Genomic DNA, 22,779 nt, shown 5'->3' on the forward strand with positions numbered 1-22,779 from the left:
GTGCTTGGGGACAAGGGAAAGATAAGTTTTGACGTAATATTCAAGTACCAGGATCAAGGATTGTACACACACACACACACACACATTCTTTTAAGAGGGAAAATTAAAAAAAAAAATGTTTTATATTCAGCACTACGTTTCTTGTTTATTCAAGGATCTGAGCTTATAGTGACACAGTACAATGCATGTTAAATGTTAGAAGAAAAGAGTGGTGAGAGAAAGTGATTTAATTTTATTTTCTTCTTCACTCCTCATTGTCTTCAGCATACGTTTATTTTGAAAGATGCACAAGTCTATGTCTCACCAGGGCTATGAAGGACAGAGATCCTGGGAACAGACAGAGCAAAGACCCTGAGGCGTGAGGGTTTCACAGTTCTTGGTGTGTTCAGTCTTTTTTGTGGCCTTACATTACCATTCTGGCAGTGTGGTTCATAGAACAAGCATGAAATCTGTAGGCACAACAAATTGTCTGGTTTTGCCTCTTAAAATCTACATGATCTTGGACAAATTATATAACTTTTTGTGTTATCTGTTCTCAGTCTTTTTCTTCCCTTTTTTCTCTCTGCTATCCTATTTTAAAATGAAGACATAGTTTAAGCAAATATAGTGACATACTTTGAAATGTTTATGTGTGTCATTTCCCTTCTCCCAATCTAGATCCTTACACTTAAATTACTACCTAAATTTCTTTAAGGAACATTGCAGATAATATTAGACAGATCGATTTCTTTAAGGGACATTATGATCTCTTTTATATGACCTACATACTTGTGCACTTTGAAATCTTCCTTGATTTGACGAACTAGAAGTATAAAGTTGGTCTTACAAATATGGCATTCAATCATGTAAGAGAACTTGCACAAAAACATATAGGAATTTTCTGTGAAAGCAGAGCACAGCTCAGGTGTTCTTAAACTCCTTCCATTGCTTCATTCAGCAATTATGGCAACTGCCCAAATGCTTGCTTTTTGCACCTGTATGCCTTGAGCTACACTGTTGACCAGGTGTCCTCAAACTTTTTAAACAGGGGGCCAATTCACTGTCCCTCAGACCTTTGGAGGGCCGGACTATAGTTAAAAATAAAAAAAACACTATGAACAAATTCCTATACACACTGCACATATCTTATTTTGAAGTAAAAAAAATGGGAACAAATACAATTACACTGCTTCATGTGGCCCACGGGAGCAGTTTGAGGACCCCTGCTGTTGACATAGTAGTGCTTGACTCTTAATCATTTTAAATTGAATGAGAGCCACACTTGACTGGATTATTGAAGATGCAGAACAATTATGAAATGAGTAGCTTGTTCTAATTTCTATCACTGAGCTGTGAGTGGTTCATACTATTCTCCTAAGAAAAATTTTAATCCCACTATTAATCTAGATAAAGAATTCATGTTTAGGTGTCATATTTAAGATAAAATAAAGGAATGAAAAATCGCCATGGGGCTTTTGGTTGCCTTCATATGTTGAACAAATAAAATAATTCTGGCAACAAAATGGCTCTTCTTTACCATTATAAAAGAGAGGACAAGAGCACTCTATTATGAATAAACACTAACAGATTTACATACATACAAGGTAGCAAAAAGGTGAAAAATTAGGAGAAAATCTCACATATTTTACACCGTAAAGCAGAACAATAACTTTTTTAATCTCCTTGAGATAGATGGTGTAACTTACAACAATCCCTGGAGAGACTTCTAAACAAATTCTAAAAGTAGATATAATCATATGCAAAGGTTATTTGGCCCATGAGCTTGGAGTTTATCCCTACATTGTTAAAATTGGAGATTGGGCTAAATCCCTAGAAACAGTTCTCTCTTTTCTCAAAGTAGAATAAAAATTTGCATGTACTATTTTTCTAAAAAAAATTCTCCAAGAACTGAGGAGAAATGACCTTTGTCCACTTCATAATGAAAATTATTGCTATTTACTCTTACACATCCCCATCAAATTATTATTACTAACATTTGATTTTCATTCCAACATTCAACTCATGGAACAGCTGTGATTACCTTGGTTCTCCTCATAGGTCATGGTGAAGAGAAAGTCAGATTTCCTGTCCCAAAGTGCCTGGAACTCCTCAAGGGTATTATTGGCGTATTAAGTCCCTAAGTAGTTATTATTAGGAGGAGGTCTCAAGATCAGGATTTGCATACTAGGATACTCTCTTAAGTTCATCACTTCAGAGGGGTGAATCTTAAGGAGAAAAATCGACAACAGCAGGAATATTATAACATATAATAATTAATGTTTAGTCATTGTTCATGTACAATCTGGGTATTCTAAGAATTTTGCATGGATTATTTCTTTTAAATTTAACAAATACTTTTTCTTTTTTTTCAAATACTTTTTCAATTAAACTGTTGTTTTACATTTAAAAGGAAACTGAGTACAGTTTGCCCAAGATCACCCAGCTAGTACATGGAACAGTCTCCAAGGTTCCCCTGGATGCTATGAGGCCAGCTGCTTGGGATAATAAAATTATCTGTGGTGACAGGAAACTGTGCTAACTACCCTTAGGAGCCTAAACCTCTCCACTCTCCCCCTCCCAGAACAAAAGGCCTGCCTGACCCCGCCCCAAGAGTTCCGACAGAAAGACCCTCGCCCCCCAAAACCTTCCAGCAACTTGTGAAATCTTCCTCCCCTACACCCAGTATTAAAATAAACCCTCAAACACTCTCTGTGCAGTAGCCGTCTTTGCTCAGGCCTGTCTCAGTCCCCTTTCATTAAACTTGGCCTTGAACCTCTCCTTGTCTCTTCTCTGGGTACACCACTGAACCCCTTTCAATGTCCATGACTGCAGACACAATCAAAGCATAAATTTCATTTATTTATTTGAGACAGAGTCTATGTCACCCTTAACTTCAAACTTTTGGGCTTAAGCGATTCTATTGCCTCAGCCTTCCAAAAAGCTGGGACTACAGGCGCCCACCCCAGTGCCCAGCTGTTTTTTGGTTGCAGTTGTCATTGTCTTTGTTGTTTAGCAGGCCCGGGCCGGTCTGGAACCCGCTAGCTTCGGTGTATGTGACTGGCACCCTAACCACTGCAAATATTAAATTTATAGCACCACAAGTTTCTCATTGCTTTGGGATACACGTATTTATAAGTATAAATTGCATCCCTCAGTGATTTTAACTTGATTAGACCTCTCAATAGGTAACTTTCCTCTTAATGGGTTCTTTCAAGACTAGCCTCCACGCCAAAGAGCCCTGCTTATGTAGCTAGAGAGCCATAAGTCAATACAAATATATATGTATAGGATTTGCGTAAAATTGTATTGAAAGTATCTTATAAGGGATTCAAAAGTATGTACTTATTTCATATTCGGGGAAATGTGAGGACCCGTGGCAGGCTTCTTTGTGAAAAGCGTATGAACTGTTAGAATTATCTGTGAAAGCAGAGCACGCCTATGCTAGTTAATGGTTGCAAATATAGTATGTATATATCTGCACACCGACCCCTAACTAGGAACATTTTTTACATCCAAGCTAAGGCTCTGTAATTGTCTCGGGCCCCTGCTGGTTTCTTCCAGACTCTGAGCAAGGGACAACTGTGCAGAAGGGCGGGAACTGACTGTGGTTTCCGTCCCTGCTCTTGTGGTTTTCAAACAGGTCCGTTCTGTTACTATAAAAGTGCTGAGTGAGTATGCCGACGGTATTGTATTGTCAGCTTGGCGGCTTTATTTTCATCATGTCTGGACGCGGGAAGGGCGGAAAGGGTTTGGGCAAAGGGGGTGCCAAGCGTCACCGTAAGGTATTGCGAGATAACATCCAAGGCATTACAAAGCCTGCTATCCGGCGCCTTGCTCGGCGCGGGGGCGTGAAGCGCATATCTGGTCTTATTTATGAGGAGACTCGTGGGGTTCTCAAGGTATTTTTGGAGAATGTCATCCGTGACGCTGTCACCTATACGGAGCATGCCAAGCGTAAAACTGTTACAGCTATGGATGTGGTCTACGCACTCAAGCGGCAGGGTCGTACCCTCTATGGTTTCGGTGGCTAATCCTTAAGCCAAGTTTCTTCCACAAAACCAAAGGCCCTTTTCAGGGCCACCTATCTGTTCAATTGAAGGAGTGGTAACCAGTAGCAGTTGGTGGCCTTTTGTTGGCATTCAGCGTATGTATGTTTACTGATTTGAGGGCTTCTTGATTTATCTCATAAATTACCTTTAGCTGTGGACTTGAAAACTTGATATTTCCCTGTTCTATAATAGTTGTTGGTATTTTGTCCCAGTAACGAACATCAGTTTTTAGGGGTTGACAACATTGGCTTGAAGGGAATTGAGCTCCTAATTAATCACAAGGAACAGCGCTGTGAAGATGGGTTTGCTCCATGTAAGTTTATTTATTGAACATCTGTTCACAGCAGCTTAATTCTACCAAAACGGCTTTGTTTTCCTAATTAAGTATTAATTTCCTTCCATTGGTGTGCAAGTTACTTAAAAGCTGATGAGGCCTCTTACCTTGGTATCTTACTTCGTTGTATTCCATTGTAGAACACACTGGCTCATAATATTTTGTGAACTACCCATATGTCTTAAGCAGTACTCTGGTTATTTCAACGAACTATATACGCTTAGAAAAGTAATTCTTACCAATATATGAACCAGAAACTTCTTTGAGAATCTTGAAAAAACAGACAGATGAACATAGAAATAAATTTATGGGGCTCATTTATCCTCTGAGGCTCAAGGAAATTCCCAGGGTTCTGTGGATTTCTGTCAACAACTAGACGTCCAGGATTCTCAAGGCCTAAGATATAGATACCCAAATTTTAAGGATAGAGAGAAATAGGCAGTCATAACACTAAAAACGAACAAAACCCCCCACATTGAACAGGAGTGAATTTATTTTATTTACGTACTGAGTGCAATAGACCTATAGGTTGTTAAGAAAGTAGGTCAGTAATGTTTTATAACTCAGAATGCAAGGAAACACTGAAAATTTTTGATTAACAAAGGTCTGAAGGCCCAAACTGAATTTCACAAGATTTAAGAGTTAGTAAAAGCTGGAGAGTTTATTTTCATCTTAATTGGGAAGTCCATGAATTTTATCTTGAAACCCTTTGAACTTTGGTATCTTAGTATATTTAGTAAGGCCTGAATGAATATGTACTAGTCTGTACCATTAAGAAAAGCATATGTTAAGTTTATAAGAAACATTTCCAAGACCTTGAGGTTTTGGGAAACCTTATACAGAACCATGTGTCCTTGGAAGGCATCTTTGGCCAAGTTATTTAACCTTTCCCGTGCCTCTGTTTCCTCATCTACAGAAAATAGTATTACCTAGCTTATAAAATTTGGGGACAAAGTTAAATATTTGCTAAGCATTTTGACCAATGCATGGGATATGGTAACACTCTTATGTTTTGGCTCTTGTCATTATTGCTATTGTTAGGCCTAGGCTATAATGGAAAAATACCACTTAACTCCTGACAAATTCCTGGGCTGCAAGCCCTCAACAAAATGGAGTAAGTCTGGTTCACTCCTAAGAAAGATGGGAAAGTACTCACTAACTTCTTAGTTGACTAACTCCTGAGCCACCGGTCTGCTTAATCTTTTTCTGTTTTTTTAGTAGACATAAGGTCTCTTGCTCAGGTTGGTCTTGAACTCCTGAGCTCAAAGATCTGCCTGCCTTGCTCTTCCAGAGTGCTAAGATTAAAGGAGTGAGCCACTTCACCCAACCCTCTGCTTAATTTCTAGTCTCATAAAATTTATTTTCCACATAGTAGCCTATGCACTTAAAATCTCAGTCGTTTGTCAAGACAAAATAAAAATATGGGTGTCTTCTGGTACATAACATCCAACACAGCTCCCGCCCATTGTTCCGGTATATGGCAAACCTCCTGAGTGTAGGACATAACTACAGCAGGGACCTTAACTAACAAATGCAAACATTGTAACCTAATCGCCTGTACCCTCATATTAATCTGAATTAAAAAAAAAAAAAGTCCAACATGTTCAGGCAACATTTTTTTTTTTTTGTATAGAGAGTCTCACTTTACTGCCCTTGGTAGAGTGCCGTGGCGTCACACGGCTCACAGCAACCTCCAGCTCTTGGGCTTACGCGATTCTCTTGCCTCAGCCTTCCAAGCAGCTGTGACTACAGGCGCCCGCCACAACACCCAGCTATTCTTTTGTTGCAGTTTGGCCAGGGCCAGGTTTGAACCTGCCACCCTCGGTATATGGGGCCGGCGTCCTACTCACTAAGCCACAGGTGCCACCCTTTAGGTAACAGTTTAACCCAGCCTTATCACTTAACGTTTTACATGTGATCACTCATCTCCCAGCACACAGACCACCTATTTCTTGAGCACAAATTCTCCCTTCCCTAGCATTTCTGTTTTTTGTACCAAGAGTTCTGTTGGCCTGGAACTTTTAGGTTATTTATTTTCTTATCTAAAGGATCATCTAGTCACTATCATGACACCTGGCTATGTTGTATTTTTATTTGTGTTTTTTGCAGAACTTAGAACTCCTGCCTATTTGATATTATCTTGCTGAGTAGTAAACTTGTTTATTGTCTCTCTTCTCTATCAGCCCAGGGAGACCAGATTCTTGTCTGTCTTGCTCACTACAGTGTATCAATTCCTGGTACAGAAGGAATACAATTAACATTTCATGAAATAGTAAAAGTAATCCCTTCAACCGTTCTCTGATTTGTTCTTTACATCCATTACTCCATTACTGCTGCCATTTCTATGTCTTTATCACTATCATATCCATCCAACCTCCTTCCACCAGAAATATATTCCTGTAACCAGAGATGACTGTAATTCCCTGCTTAGAAGCTTTCTTTTGTTTTTTCAATCATCTAGAAAATAGGTCTAAACTTCACTATTTGACTTTCAGGCCCTTCACAAGCCTACATTGTTGAAAGTCCCACATGTTCAAGGCCCTTGGTTTTTTTTTGCCAGGGCTGGGTTTGAACCTGCCACCTCTGGCATATGGGGCTAGCGCCCTGCTCTTTGAGCCACAGGCACGGCCCTCCTGGGAACCTTTAAGAAAGGTAAGTTCCTAGATCCCACACAAGAGCTAAAGATGCAGAAACTTTGGGTTGAGGAACAGCAATCTTTCCTTTAAGCAGCTCTCCAGGTGATTCTGATGCACACTCAAGTTTGACAACCACTATTCCATATCCCCACCACTTAATTCACTGCTTGGACCTAAACTTGAATGAATGGCTATCTAGTCTCAACTCAGCGGATGTTCCTTCTGTCTACCTGGAATGTCCTTGTGTCAGGCAGAGCAAGTACCTCCCTAAAAGCCATTTTTCCTACTTCCTTAAAAATATAACTTGGATTTTGTTCCTGTATTTCCTTGCTACCTGCCTTGGTCTACAGGAAAGTTAAGAGTTTTCCCAGCATAAGGAATCTGATTGTTATTTGATCATACCATCTCATGCTCCTTACTAATGTTGGTTTGGGATTGAGTATAGAGTCATCTCTTTGAGGGAATCCAAGTGAAGACCAACTTCTCCAAGAACACTTCAAGCAGAGAAAAATTGCAAAGATCTGGAAGCTAGAGAGGTCTTCGGGAATTCTAAAAACTGGAAAAGCAAAACCAAAAACAGATGAAAAAGAAGAAAAAGAAAAGAAAGAGAGAGAAAAAGGGGAGAGAGAGAGTAATCTGATGTTACATTGGAAGTAAAGTGAAAGACAGAAGTTGAATATTGAGGCCATGCCATAGCAGAGATTGCTAATTTTTTTGCTAAGAGCAGCAGGGAATCATAGAAAGATTCTCAGCAGTTATAATAACACATGATCAAATGTGCATTTTTCTTTTTTCTTTGCAGTTTTTTTGGCCAGGGCTGGGTTTGAACCCACCACCCCCAGCATATGGGGCCAGTGCCCTACTCCTTTGAGCCACAGGCTCCTCCTCATCAAATGTGCTTTTAAGAAGACCCCTGTGAGCTTTGGAATGAAAACTGGATTCACTTTTGATGGAGGAGTTTCAGTATTATCTCAGACTAATATAAAGGTGAGCAGACAAGAAATGCAGAGTAAATACTTTTTTCTATCTTACTTGTTGATAGGAAGGTCGAAGGGGAAGGATACTTAGTAACGTTTCTTCAAGGGGCCTCCCTGGAGAATGACAGTGATTCTTGGGTGAATTTGGCATTACCTTAAGAGTGAAATGTCCCAAACAAGCAGCTTTCTTCACCTATTTACCTGAGAAAGCCTTTACCAAGCAGTGACTTGAGAAATGAGGGAGGAAGAAAAATTCTGCTTTATGTTTTCTGGAGTTTAGTTGCTTTGGCAGTATGTGGTCACAGACCGTAGAGTGCCAGAACACTAAGTTCAGCATCGGAAAGTTGAAAATCATCTACTTACACACTTCCCTCCCTCCTTTCTTGCTATCTCTAACCTGCCTGAGTCCTTCTCTCTTTTTCCTCACTCAAATCTCTCCATGGTTGTTGAAATGAGCAGATGAAGGAGATCTGGAGACAGGATAAGAGAGACAGACACGGATTGAAACAAGTAACAGAACCGAACAGATTGGAGACTACAGAAATCATAACTAATCTCCATATTCTATGACCATGCTAGTGAGGAAACTGAGCCTGCTTTCTGAGAATATTGTTGACGCAGATCTAATTTGTGAACTGATGTACGGTGAGTGTGGGGCGGGTAAGTCGAGAGGATTTTTGCCTTTCCCTTTAGATCTTAAAGTAAAAATCTAATGAGGGCCTTTTAAGTTTTTTACCAAGAAATAAATGGCCAGGTGCGGTGCTGTAATCCCAGCACTCCTGGAGGCCGAGGCAGGTGGATTACCCTGAGTTTAGTTTCGAGACCAGCCTGAGCCTGAGCGAGAGCCCCTCTCTAAAACTAGCTGGGAGTTGTGGCGTGCGCCTGTAGTCCCAGCTACTGGAGAGGCTGAGGCGAGTGAATCGCTTGAGCTCAAGAGTTTGAGGTTACTGTTGAGTTATGATGCCACGGCCCCTACAGAAGGTAAGTGTAAGTCTCAAAAAAAAAAAAAAAAAGACAAATTAATGCTTTATTTGCAGCTCCACCTGCTCCCTAAAATGTTTCTACAATTTCTCAACTCCAAAGTCCTAGGCAAAGAGCATTTAGAATTTGGGGCAGGGTAAAAGGAAAACTTGGGCGTGGGCAGCTAGCGAAAACAATAGGTTTGGAGTGAGAATTTTTGAAAACGTTACCATAGTCTTACACACAAGGTGAAAGGAAATCAGAACTTCCAAAAGTGGCTGCCTTTTACCCACATAGTGCCTGTTTTTCCAGATAAAAGTGCCTGAGGCATTAACAATTTCAATTCAAGCTCTTTTACACAGCTGGGAATCCTTTGTACAAGGTAGGATTGTCTTAACACTAGGTAGCTGGAGTGCCATAATCACTAATGAAGGGAATTTTGGAGTGTTGCTGTTACTTATAAGTATGCACGTAAGGTTACAAATTAGTGCACAGCTCTAGTTGTAAAAATTTGGAGTGGCTCTGAAAAGAGCCTTTGGGTTTGACAATGCCTAGAACGTTTACTTAGAACTGGTGTACTTGGTAACAGCCTTGGTGCCTTCAGATACAGCATGCTTGGCCAGCTCTCCAGGCAGCAGGAGGCGAACAGCAGTCTGGATCTCCCTGGAGGTAATGGTCGAGCGCTTGTTGTAGTGCGCCAGGCGAGACGCCTCACCCGCGATACGCTCGAAAATATCGTTGACAAAGGAATTCATGATACCCATAGCTTTGGACGAGATGCCGGTGTCCGGATGAACCTGCTTCAGCACCTTATACACATACACGGAGTAACTCTCCTTGCGGCTGCGTTTGCGTTTCTTGCCGTCTTTCTTCTGTGCCTTGGTCACCGCCTTCTTGGAACCCTTCTTCGGGGCAGGAGCGGACTTAGCTGGTTCAGGCATAGCTAACTCCTACTCAGCGAGAAAGAAAGAAAATGAAGTCTGTTGTTTATAATCCTGCTTATTTGTAGACAGCCTTATGTAAATGAAGATTTAGTTTGTCAATCTCTGATTGGTTCTTTTGCTGTAAGTCTGCATGCAAATGAATGAGTCTAGTCCTTTTCTCCTATTGGTTATATTCTAAGAGCAGTATACCCAGCAAACCGGCTAATTTCTTCAACCTAGCCATTTTATGTAACAAGTTCCTTCCTGTCCAAATAATTCGGATTAGTTTGCTTATTTAAAAAATTAGAACTTCCTGTCTCCTGTTTTGAAATTGCAGGGAGAGGAAGCTCGTGGACGAGGCCTGTTTAAAATCTTTCCGGAAAAACTATGTTATTATAATTTGACTGTCCTTGAATTCTAGACCAAGGGATGAGAATTGAGAACTAAGTGACCTGGGATCACCTAGTTTCTGGGACTGCTTTCCAGTTTGTTCAGAGTGCACAAATGCGTCCTGAAAATAAAGGGCAGGGGGTAATACTCACACAAAAAGCAAAGTAACATTGCTTAACGGATGATAAGACAAAAGAATTCATTATCCAATATGACTGTAATCCTCACTACTGGAAAAAGCGAAACAACCCTAGTTTAGCCACAGAGCATGGATAAGAAATAAATAGTTCTTCAGTTTAACTAGTGAAAAGATTAAAAACAAACAAACAAACAAACAAAACTAAAATGGGAGACCTCAGTGTTTAACAGCTTTATTTTTGTTATTTTTGGCTAAAGCTAGTTTCTTAGCTATTTCTTCCATTCTTATATTTGCTTTTTCAAAGAAAGAGGCTTTCTTAAATTTGTTTTTTTCTTAAACCTTCACTTCACCCTCTCCGTATGCTCCGCAAACACTAACTCTACAGGCAAAAAGGCACCTGCACACCTTTCCACCCTGTGACTAGATAAATGCCTAACAAAAGCACACTACTGAAGTTATTTCTTATCTTTATTTCACAGAGTAGTTTGTTTTGCTCACTTTGGTGATGAGAAGGAAACCTTCCTAAGACCTATTCAATTTGTATTTCTTCCTTGTTACCAACTTAGCCACAGTAGCAATGTTCAGAATAATAGCTAACATACTTCATTTCTATTCATTTAATTCTAAAAATCCTATGTGATGAATATTAATTTTTCTCCCATTTTACAGAAATGGAAATTTGAGCCTCAAAGGCACAGCTCTTGCCCCCTAAATCACATCTGATCCCATCAATTTAGAATGATGATTTGATGATTTAGGCAGACCGGGGTGTCCAACCTTTTTGTTTTTTTTTTCCTCTGCCACACCTTAGAAGAAGAAGAGTTGGCTTGGGCCACACTTTAAATACAAAGACACTAACAAAAACTAATGAGAAAAAAAATAAAATGTCTGTCCATAATTTTTGCTATCAGAAGCGACAGATAAGAAAAACAGCTCACAGGCTACAGCCTGAATGAGCCTGGGAGGCCTTCAATTAGCAGATGAACTCCAGCTCCCTTGGAAAGAAGAAAAGAGATGCTTCTTTTTCTTTTTCTTTTAAAAACATAAGACATAGAACATTTTCCTGGCTCGGCGCCTGTGGCTCAAACAGCTAAGGCACCAGCCACATACACCTGAGCTGGTGGGTTCGAATCCCGCCGGGGCCTGCCAAACAACAATGATGGCTGCAATTGGCTAGGCGTTGTGTCAGGTGCCTGTAGTCACAGCTACTTGGGAGGCTGAGGCAGGAGAATCGCTTGAGCCCACAGGTTGGAGGTTGCTGTGAGCTCTGATGTCATAGCACTCTACCCCCAGGGCAACAGCTTAGGGCTGTGTCTCAAAAAAAAAAAAAAGAAAGAAAGAAAGACATAGAACATTTTCCTAATAAGAATTTGTTGAAAATGAAAAAGCTTTGATTGTACAATATCTAAAATTCTACAACAGTAGAGAAAGTATAGAATGACAAATGAGACAGAAAATTAAAACTGGATTAAAGAAAAGCAACAAAGTAAGAGGGGGAGAAAATGACATAATGGAGAGACAGAGAGGAAGAGTGGGGTAAGAAAAGAAAGAAATTTGCCTAAAGAGGATATCTTGGAATGACACCAAATATACATACACAGAGAGAACCATAGAAAGAGAGATCCAATGATATATTCTGCAACTACAAGAAAAAAAAAACAGAAAAGGAAATATACATCAAGCTCCTTAACTACATCTTAAACCACACATATCAGATGTACAACTGATAAGATAGAACTGACACTCATAACTGATTTTCGTTAAGTAACATTGCCATTTGTGATTTTTAAAATTCCTGCTTAAGGCTTTAACATTGCTACACTTTTACATCTATTCGAATAAAAATGATGATGTGGCACATAGACAAAGAAAAAAATTACAAGTTTTCTTTTTTTGACAAGAATCTGTGTGGCCCTGATATTTCTAATACCTGATTGAAAATATTTCTAAAATTTTATAGTAAAATATTACTTCCATACATGTATAAAAGGGCTTATGCCTAAACCCTTATAAAAAAGGGGAATAATTATTTTTAAAAAACCAAGTATTACAAAATAAATGCCTGGTACTTAAAAGTCCAGCTTAAGAACTAGATTGCTATTAATAACTTACTATTACAGAAGGACCAAAATTATGTTCTAAATCCCTCCAACAGACTAATGGACATTCCTTGGGCTAAAAGACTCCTGTATTTTTAAGTTGCTGGCCATGCATGACAGAGGTTGGTCATGTCTCATTTGCTTCTACCTCCCGTACTAATCCTTACTAAATTTTCTCAAAAGCCAGTTTGGAAGGCCAAAAGACCAGAAAACTCCTTTTATTACTTCATCAGACCACTGGATGCCCTCCTGCTGTTTTCATGGTTATGATAAAACAACACAAAGAATTTCTTCTTGATAAATGACTGTGGGCCATGGGCTGGTTTTGACCAGTCTTCTGAAGATGTGCAGAATGTGGTCCTGTGCCTTACATTTTACCTTCTAATGTACAGGACCTAATTATAATGCATTTAGATGCTAAATCTCTAAACCGCAGTCAACGTGGAAAGTGTGTTTCTGTATGTTTCATGCATGTAAAACTAATGTGCTTGTGTCCCAGTTTCCTTCATGAATACTCATGACCCCCTTCTATATCGTGTTGAATGTGCATACCAGCCACTCTGTTTAGGGTACATTCTTACCTCTCCTTCCTCCCCCATGAATCACTGCTCTTCTGTTTAGCTCTTAGTTTACTGCCTGTGGGTCAAACCCAATTATAAACAAAGCTCTTTTAAATTTATCAATTTTCTGACACTTTTCAGTTGACACTAGGCCTAGTATAACTCTGTCCGGTTCTTTCTCTTCTCCTACCCATATACACTCAAAGATATAAACTACTGCCCTGCAACATTTTGTTTTTCTTTATGGTTTCATCATCTAAGTATAGACCCATAAATTGCACCTTGTTTGCCTATTTTTATCTTCAAATAAATGGAATCAGAAGCTGTATGTAGTTTTCATTTTAAACTGATGTTGAGATTCATTCATGTGCCTATATATTACTCCAATACTATTGTTTTTAATTGCTGAATAGTGACATTATTTTATTCAATTTATCATGGTAGACATCCATGCTGTGTCTATCTGGGATTATTTGGATCATTAGTTATGTGAATATCCTTACGTGTTTCCTGGTATAGATATGCACACATTTCTCTAGGATATGGGTAGAGACAGTTATATGGAGCTGCCCAGGGTGAAGACACATAAGCAAATCTAGAGCTGAAGGTTCAAGTCTGGCAAAGAAAAATGGCAGGCCCCAGTGTTCCTGCTTTTAACTTATTTTTAAGTTACCAATAATTGTTCTTAATTATCATGAATACTAACCATGAAAATATTTGGGTGAAGAGAAGCATTTTCCATTTTCTATTTCTCTGTAGGTACTATTTTCTAGCTGTTGAGATATTATTGGAAAGTCTCCAGAGCTTTGTTGTGGAGGAAACTGGGACAGAACCTGAGACAGTGAACTTTTCTTATAGAAAAATCTTAGTGTTGTATGTCATAAGACACCAAAGAGAAAGCTTGTTTTACTTTTGTTTTTTCTAGTTGAAGAAGTTCCAAGCTGCTCCTTCCAAAGTACAAGTCACTTTCTGGAGAATTAACACTTGAAGTTTTCAATATTGTGGCACAAGTTACTTTTTAAATTTCTTTAAAGAGAAAAAGGTGACAAGAGAAAAAGGTGTCCTATTTTTCAACTTCTCCCCAAATAACCTGCTCACAGTTTTCCCTGCCTCAGTGAGGAACCACATTCTACCAGAAATTCAGACCACCTTGATAACCTTGAAACCATCTCTGATTTCACTTTCTCTCACATCCCACCTCTAGTTCAAAAACAAATTGTCAAACCCAGTTGCCTCTACCATCAAAATGTATACTAAATGTAAAACACATATTTATTTATTTATTTTTTTTCTTTGAGACAGAGTCTCACTATGTCACCTTCAGTAGAGTGCTGTGGTGTCACACCTCACAGCAACCTCAAACTCTTGGGCTTAAGCGATTCTCTTGCCTCAGCCTCACAAATAGCTGGGACTACAGGTGCCCACCACAACGCCCAGCTATTGTTTTTTTTGGTTTGTTTTGTTGAAGTTGTCAGTTTAGCAGACCCAGGCTGGATTCAAACCCGCCAGCCCTGGTGTATGTGGCCGGTGCCGTAACCACTGAACAACAGGTGCTGAGCCTTGAAACACATTTAAAGTACAGGAGTCAGTACGTGGCCTCGTTATACGTAAACAGAGCACTCAGAAGTCTAATTTAAGGCATATGGTAAAGAATGGTTCCTTACAGTAAGCCATTTTGGGAACATAAAAATGTGGGGGGATTTCTTTAACCATTGCTGATATTTTTCAGGATCACAGGAGTCATATAGAGGTCAATGTCATCAATTGCAATTAGTGACATAGTATTTCAATCTGAAAGAAAATAATAACATAAAATAGTAAACACATTTGGTTTTGTTTTAATGTAATCTGAAATAAATGAAGTTATTATTTACAGAAACATGTTTTGGATACCATAAAAATTGCTTGTCCAAGTACCACTTCCTGAATCCTAATTGCTCTAAATTCTTCTGAGGTATTAATTATTCAATGATGAGTTGATGTGTGTTACCCGGGCCACAGGATTATTAGTTTAAAAACAAAATTGGCTAGCATACTACTTACAAATAAGTAGATTTCTTCGATGGACATTGCCCCCATAAAAATTCTTCCTAGATCCAAAAACAATCATTTTTTTTTTTGAAGTTTACATAAAATGGAACTCCAAAATAGATATTAACTTAAGGGCAGCGCCTGTGGCTCAAGGAGTAGGGTGCCGGTCCCATATGCTGGAGGTGGCGGGTTCAAACCTAGCCCCAGCCAAAAACAAACAAACAAAAAAAACCTTAGATATTAACTTAAATGTAAAAATATTCTTTTTTTTATGAACATGCAGTACTTTTTGAGTTATTTCACTTACAATAATGGTCTCCAGTTCCAACCATATTGCTACAAAAGACATGATTTCGATTGTTTTCATAGATGAATTGTATATCATACTGTATATATATATATATACTACATTAAATGTAATATATTCTAAAGTATTTTGCTATACAACTGTGATTTCATGGAAGTTTTATACGTTTTCTTTTTCTTAGAAAAGCATATGTCAGTTTTAGAATACATACAATATTTTATCTTTTTATGATGTTTACTTTTTTAATAACACACACAAAAGTATGTTATAAAATGTGCCTTAAAGAGTGCTCTTATGTGAGTGTGAAAACAAATCATGATTTAAAAATATAATAACTAAGAAAAAAAGAAAAAGAAAAGGGACAAATATGCCTGGAAAATGTTTAGCAAGCATAGCAATATTATTAGACAAAATAGAATTTAAAGCAAAAGCATTTGGTATTTGAATGGACAGAGAGAGACATTAAAGTCCTCCTGTAGCAGAACCACTAAAGGCTAGGGAACTATAACAAGCACACTTGCACACAGTTGTTCAGCTGGGGAAAAAAAAATATTTTTTAACCCCTTCCCCCATCCTTCCTTCACCCCATAACAATAAAATTTAGAAACTGAAAATAAACACACTAGCTTGGGTTTTTCTGGAGCATACCATTATCAGGATTCTGAGCTTTGGGAATTATGCCTGTCCCTTGAGGAAGAGAATTCTAGGCTCTTTTACAGACCTGAAAATACATAGCATAAAGTCAGGACTTTGAGAAGGGGTAAAATCAAACCAAAAAAAATCATATATACATATACATATATCTCTAAGGTTTCTAGGAAGAAAACCTGTTTGTCTCTACAGAGATTTGTGCCACTGAGGAGGACAGTAGAGAATATCTGCCCTATGGATTTAACTCTGGATTTACATGCATTCTGGCTGTTTCAATGAACGCGTCCTGAAATTAAATTGGCACACGTTCAGCGCGCCCTCTAGTGCCTCATGAGGGCAAATGCAAACCGCTTCAGGAGGAAAGCATATTGAATGCAAGTTCTTCAGATCTGCACATTGTTTTTCTATTACCGTGCAACTATTATGTGTCAGACTTCAGGTACTTGGATGTCCAAATATATGATAATTATAACATATATTACCAAGATGAAGACAAAAACAGGCACTATGAAGAGTTGGATTTCTGAACAAACAAGAGACTTCTATCTTCCTCCACACCTCCAAAGAAATCTAAATTATCAGCTAGAGAATATAATTATTTATTAAAAGTTTAAATAAATGAAAAGTGAAACATTAATACAATCAAGGATTGTCAATGTACAATCAAAACCAGGAATATTTGAAAAAGAACAAAGTAGAATTTCTAGAAATGAGAAAGAACTATTGCACACAATGGTAAAATAAAAATCCATCAATAGGACCCTGTGTGCACGTGACTACAGAACCACTAACTATGTAAGTCAATAAGTAGCAGAATAAGGATGAGAATTTCATATTTATGATTGTAGGGTAATTTCAATATACTACTACTAGAAACTCAAATAACAAGCAAAGAAAAATCCTTACAGATGCAGAAGATTTGAACAAGACAATAAACAAACCTGATATATCTATGCTTCCTGCACTGGCACATGTAGAATATTCAAGTGTTTTTCTAAGCACATGTTGAACAATTTCAAAAATGAAACCTGGTTTCAGAAAAAGAATAAATTTTACATACATTATATTCTTTTATCACAATCTAATTAAAGGGCAATAGAAAAGTTATGTTTTTAAAGACAGTAAAAGTAAAATAATCCTCTTATATGATGGGAAATTAAAAAACAAATGCGTGAATATCATGGATTAGACTAAATGATAAGGGAAACTACATAATATTCTGAAATATGAATAATAATACTTAAGAAAATTTTAGGACATACTTGGAATGGTAGTACAAGACAAGAATATTAAATGCATACATAAGGAACAAAGAACAAAAACACACTGACGAGGGTGGCGCCTGTGGCTCAGTCGGTAAGGCGCCAGCCCCATATACCGAGGGTGGCGGGTTCAAACCCGGCCCCGGCCAAACTGCAACCAAAAAATAGCCGGGCGTTGTGGCAGGCGCCTGTAGTCCCAGCTACTCGGGAGGCTGAGGCAAGAGAATCACTTAAGCCCAGGAGTTGGAGGTTGCTGTGAGCTGCGTGAGGCCACGGCACCCTACCGAGGGCCATAAAGTGAGACTCTGTCTCTACAAAAAAAAAAAAAAAAAACACACTGACGATATGTAAACTAGGTATCCAACAAATGAACCTAAAAAAGGATAGGAGAGTAAATCAGAATAAACTAGAGAGAAGAGACATTTTAAAAGAATAAGAACAAAAATTAATTTAAAAGAAAAAAAATGGAGATGACTCATAAGCCAAAACCTTGTTCTTTGGGTACGAATTTTTTGAAAAGTGTAGGAGAAGGCAGATTATTGAAATAAAGGGAAAGTAACTACTAAGGGGAGATAGAAAAAAGCACAAGAGGACTGAGTATGGTGGTTTACACCTGAAAACCTGGCACTTTGGGAAACCAAGGCAGGAGGACCACTTGGGACCAAGAGCTCCAAAACTGCCTGAGCAAGAGCAATAGCCCTGTCTCTACAAAAAAACAAAAATAATCAGCTGGGTGTGCCCAGCACGGTGGGGTGGCCAGTGCCTACAGTCCCAATTCCTTGGGAGGCTGAGGCAAGAAACTTTCTTAAGCCCTAGAATGTGATGTTGCACAAAGTTTATATGGATATCACTGTACTCTGGCCTGGAGAGACCCACAAGTGAATGCCATGGGTAAATTTTACCCCAAAATTAAACCACTGGAAAAAAGAAAATTCAGTAATAGATAAGCAGAATAAATAACAAAGATAGAGGCCATTAAAAAAAAAAATCTCTCAGGCGGTGCTTGTGGCTCAGTGGGTAGGGCGTGGGCCTCAGCCCCGGCCAAACTGCAACAACAACAACAACAAAAAATAGATGCAAGTTGTGGTGAGCGCCTGTAGTCCCAGCTACTCAGGAGGCTGAGGCAAGAGAATCGCCTAAGCCCAGGAGTTGGAGGTTGCTGTGAGGTGTGTGATGCCAGGGCACTCTACTGAGGGCGATAAAAGTGAGACTGTCTCTACAAAAACAAAACAAAAACACCTCTCCTTTGCCCTGTTAAATGACATCAAGCTCAGTTATATTTTACAAATTTCAGTAAATTTCAAGCAATTGATGTTCTCTGATTTCTTTTAAGAGACAATGTATTGCTATATGGTCCAGGCTGGATGGAGTACAGTAGCTATCCACAAGAGTGATAGTAGTGCCTACGGTCTCAAACTCTAGCAATTCTCCTACCTCCTGAATATGGAATAAAGACTTACACCAATGTACATTGTATTTTACAGAATCTGTTTCAATAGAAAAAATAGCTTTTTTTATTTTAAAATTATACCACCTTATCATTCAAACTGGAGAAAAACAAAACAAATGGGAACAGAAGAAAATAAATTTACAGCTTTGTGTCAAGTAAACATTTATTTCTTTAAAAAAAAAAAAAAAGCACCCTCTTTAGGCCAGGCCCAGTGGTTTATGCCTGTAATCCTAGCACTCTGGGAAGCCAAGGTGGGTGGATCACCTGACCTCAACCAGTTTGAGACCAGCCTAAGCCAGAGCCAGCCCTCATCTCTAAAAATAGCTGTGTGTTCTGGCAGGCACCTGTAGTCCCAGCTACTTGGGATGCTGAGGCAAGATAATCACTTGAGCCCAAGAGTATGAGGTTGCTGTGAGCTGTGATGCTACAGCACTCTGGAGGGCGAGAAAGTGAGACTCTTGTTTCAAAAATAAATAAGTAAATAAATAAAATAAAATAAAGTACCCTCTTTAAAACAGAAGAAAATGGAAACCTCTAGGCCATATGAGTAAAAAAAAAAAAAGTCATGTGTTTCATTCCAAGAAAAGAAGAAACGTTTTGCATTATAAATCTGTTAGCTTAAGAGATCAGTAAGGAACTATGAGGTAGGGGGTGGGATTTTAGAAAAAAAATAAACAAAAGGAACTATGATACCAGCTCTATACATGCTGAGAAAGCATTTGGTAGAATATCTTTCATTGTAAACATTTTTGTTGCAGTTCTGCGGGGGGAGTTTGAACCCGCCACCCTCAGTATATGGGGCCAGCGCCTTACCAACTGAGCCACAGGCACACCCCCCCTGTAAACATTTTTAATAGACTAGAATGACAAGAGCTCTTCATAAAGAGTAGCTACCATGAGAATAACACTTAACTGTGCAATTTTGGAAGGACTTCTACAGTAAGAAATAAGTCAAGAATTCTGAGTCACTACTCCAATTCAAAATGGCATCACAGAGCCTGGCTAATCACATGAGACAAGGACAGTTATGTAAGAAGGGTAAGGATTCAATCACAAAAGATGATTATCTTTGTTGTTTGAAGATAATATAATTGCCAATGTCAAAGTCCACAATAATCAATCAACAAATAATTATATCTAATAAGAACTCAAGAGAGTTGGTGGGCATAAAATATAAATTGCATAAAAAATGCATGCCTTTCTATACACTAGCAATTACAATCTGAAATTGAAATAGGAAAGCAAGACATCATTCACAACATACAACAGATTCAATAGCCAAAAATAAATATTCCAGACCCACATGAGGAAAATTATAAAATGTCATTGGAGGACACAAAACAATATCCATTTAATTAAAAGATAGGTGTATGCTGTACTGTGGTATGTTTTGTGATGACTCAATATGCTAAAATGTTCATATATTTCAAAATAATCTAAATATTCAATGCTAACCAAACTTCTGGATATTTTGTAGAAAACTATAAAATTCATATTGATGAACAAAAACCTATTTAAAATGAGTCTTAAAAAGACCAGAGAGGGAGTTTTAGGCCTTGACTTAGTACTATGCTATGCATAGGAATACATCTAAATCTGTAATTACAATGGTGTGGTATTGGTCCAGGTATAAAGAGCAGGTGAGTAGAATAGACATTTTTGCTGTTTTCTGGGAATCTCCTTACTGACATTTGCTAATTGTCTATAGCTAGCTCATCAATGGATGCTTTCAGCCTTTGAGTCTCAGCTTCTGTATTTTTGGAATGGGAGGCAGGGGTGAATGTGTCAAAATATTTCTCTAATCCTAAACTTAACTCATGTTGGTTAAAGGAACCTGGTTGATTCATCAACTTGGTGAGTGCATTCAATGCAGAGAATGGGGCCATTGTATGCATATATAATGTCGGGGTGTCACGCAAGATGAGAAGAGTCTGTAAAGATGGAGAAGGTGGTAGTTGAGTGGATGGGTATGTGTGATATAGGAAGACTACTGTGCAGTACTGCTATCGTCAGGCAGAAACCTCATTGGTCATATGAAATGCAAGGTTTTGTTTTTGCCTGATATTTAAATTAATTTCTTATAATTATCAAGAAATAATGTCTTGCGTGGTGCCTGTGGCTCAGTGGGTAGAGCGCCGGCCCGATATACTGAGGGTTCAAACCCAGCCCGGCCAAACCGCAACAACAAAAAAAAGCTGGGCGTTGTGGCAGGCGCCTGTAGTCCCAGCTACTCGGGAAGCCGAGGAAAGAGAATCGCCTAAGCCCAGGAGTTGGAGGTTGCTGTGAGCTGTGACGCCAGAGGGGGATAAAGTGATACTCTGTCTCTACAAAAAAAAAAAAAAAAGAAGAAGAAATAATGTCTTTAGTGTAATGGTTAAGAGAAGGACACTGGCCCTAACGTGTCAGTCAGAAAGCCCTCTGCCATTTATTAAGTATATGACATTGGGTAAGTTATTTTAAGATTCCTTTGGCATGCTCCTGGGTAAAACTGGGATAAAAAGAGTGCCTAGGTGTGTGACGGGGATTAAATGAGTTAACATCTGAAAAGCACTTAAAAATGTGTCTTGTTATAAAAAGAAAGTAAACATAAAAATAACTAGGAAGGGTTTTCTGCTATACACAACATCTACATTGTCTGTCTTTGGCCCTAGGCACTTCTGTCCTCGTGGGCCTTGCCCTCCATTAAAATATTATTTTCTTCAACCTAAAAGTTCACCTTTTCTTCTAATTTAGAAAAAAAATAAAAATTTTTGTGAGCCCTTTAAAGTACTGTGGGCCTTTTGCACTGTACCTACTGTGCCCGAATGGATGTTAGTCCATCATGTACCTGAAGATGAATTTTTAAAATATACTATATATTTGTATATATGTGTATATATATATTCAATTAGGAAATAATTATTCTCACACACACACACGTAAATACACACTAAGTATCCTACAAACGTGAAGCCAATAAAGAAGAGAGGTTCGAGGAAAGGAAGGCTCTTCGGAGCTGTGAGGGGTGTCTTCAACCACTGCAGAAGTGGGGAAGTGCTAGCTCCCAGAGAAGAAAGCAGGTAGACGCTGGGATATTGAAGCTGAAATTTTCATCCTGCTTCCTCAATCCTCACCTCTTGGTTTGAGCTATCAGAACAACAGGAGAGGAACAGAAAGACCAAGGTGGGGGGCGAGAGATAGATTGCTCTTCTCGGTCTCCAAAATTCTGGATCCACTGTTTTGTTCTGTAACTGACTCAAATACATTTTTCAGATTCCCCAAAGTCTGATGGCCTGGTGGCCTCCCAGAGAGGGTACGGGGCGGCGAGGTCTTGGAACCACCAGGGAGCGACCAACCCACATCTTAGCGGACGTGGGCGACTGGCGGACATTAACTTTAAGGGCTGCCGGGTGTCGGGCGGGAAAGAGGTTGGCGCTGGCGTAATGTGAGACTCGGTTGTCAGGATCAGCAGGGGAGCAACAAGACGGCCCTACCGGAGAACGAGTGTGGTGGGGAGTGGCGGGCCAGAGATGCGTTTCCACTCTTTGGTAGCTGCACTGTCAGTAGGATTGCCACTGCCGTTTTTTTTTTTTTTCTTTTTTCCAGAACCTCTCACTTCCACTTTGAAATCATTCCGTGCAATTTTTCGACTTCGTGAGGTTATAGTAGTAGCATTTTAGAGCGATTCCATATCCCCCAAAATAAAGTTCTCCAAATGTGGTTCCCCAACTAGGAGCATGAGCATCATCAGGATTGAGAAGGCCAAATTATCAGGTGATACTTCAGATCTAGTAAATCAGAATCTATAGGGATGGGGTTAAGCAATTATGTTTTTTAAAGTCCTTTAGGTGGTTTTAGTGCACACTCAAGTTTGAGACCGCTTCAAAGTATTGTGCTTCTCTTAATCTAAATGCTGGAGTTGACCTCTCAAAAGGCAACTTTTCCTAAATCAAGCTGTTTTAACTTCAGAATCATTACCAAAGTAAGTGCTTAGGCCTTTCCCATTCAGACCTTGATGCCATAAAGTGAAGGCAGATAGGTAAACAGGTACCT

At 38.9% G+C, this 22,779-nt stretch overlaps 2 protein-coding genes across 2 annotated transcripts in view; one reads left to right on the forward strand and one right to left on the reverse strand.

Annotated features, from left to right (window-relative positions):
- Positions 1–4,217, forward strand: part of LOC128594725 (uncharacterized) — a 76,117-nt gene extending 71,900 nt beyond the window's left edge. Inside the window, exon 5 of the mRNA XM_053603625.1 lies at positions 3,678–4,217. Coding sequence (XP_053459600.1) covers positions 3,678–4,010 — 333 coding nt within the window. The 3' untranslated portion in view covers positions 4,011–4,217. The remainder of the gene's footprint in view (positions 1–3,677) is intronic.
- Positions 4,218–9,391: 5,174 nt separating this feature from the next.
- On the reverse strand, positions 9,392–22,723 carry LOC128593464 (histone H2B type 1-C/E/F/G/I). Its single transcript, XM_053601486.1, has 2 exons — positions 21,861–22,723; positions 9,392–14,837 (listed from the first exon to the last, which is right to left on the reverse strand). The coding sequence occupies exon 2, from the start codon at positions 9,874–9,876 to the stop codon at positions 9,496–9,498; it is 381 nt and encodes a 126-aa protein (XP_053457461.1). The 5' UTR covers positions 9,877–14,837; positions 21,861–22,723; the 3' UTR covers positions 9,392–9,495.
- Positions 22,724–22,779: the final 56 nt, after the last annotated feature.

Source organism: Nycticebus coucang, chromosome 9 (assembly GCF_027406575.1).
Source record: "Nycticebus coucang isolate mNycCou1 chromosome 9, mNycCou1.pri, whole genome shotgun sequence".
NCBI lineage: Eukaryota > Metazoa > Chordata > Mammalia > Primates > Lorisidae > Nycticebus > Nycticebus coucang.

What these genes read in the sequence shown, in the direction of transcription:
- LOC128593464 (XM_053601486.1), bottom strand. Translation starts at nt 9,876, where the DNA reads ATGCCTGAACCAGCTAAGTCCGCTCCTGCCCCGAAGAAGGGTTCCAAG.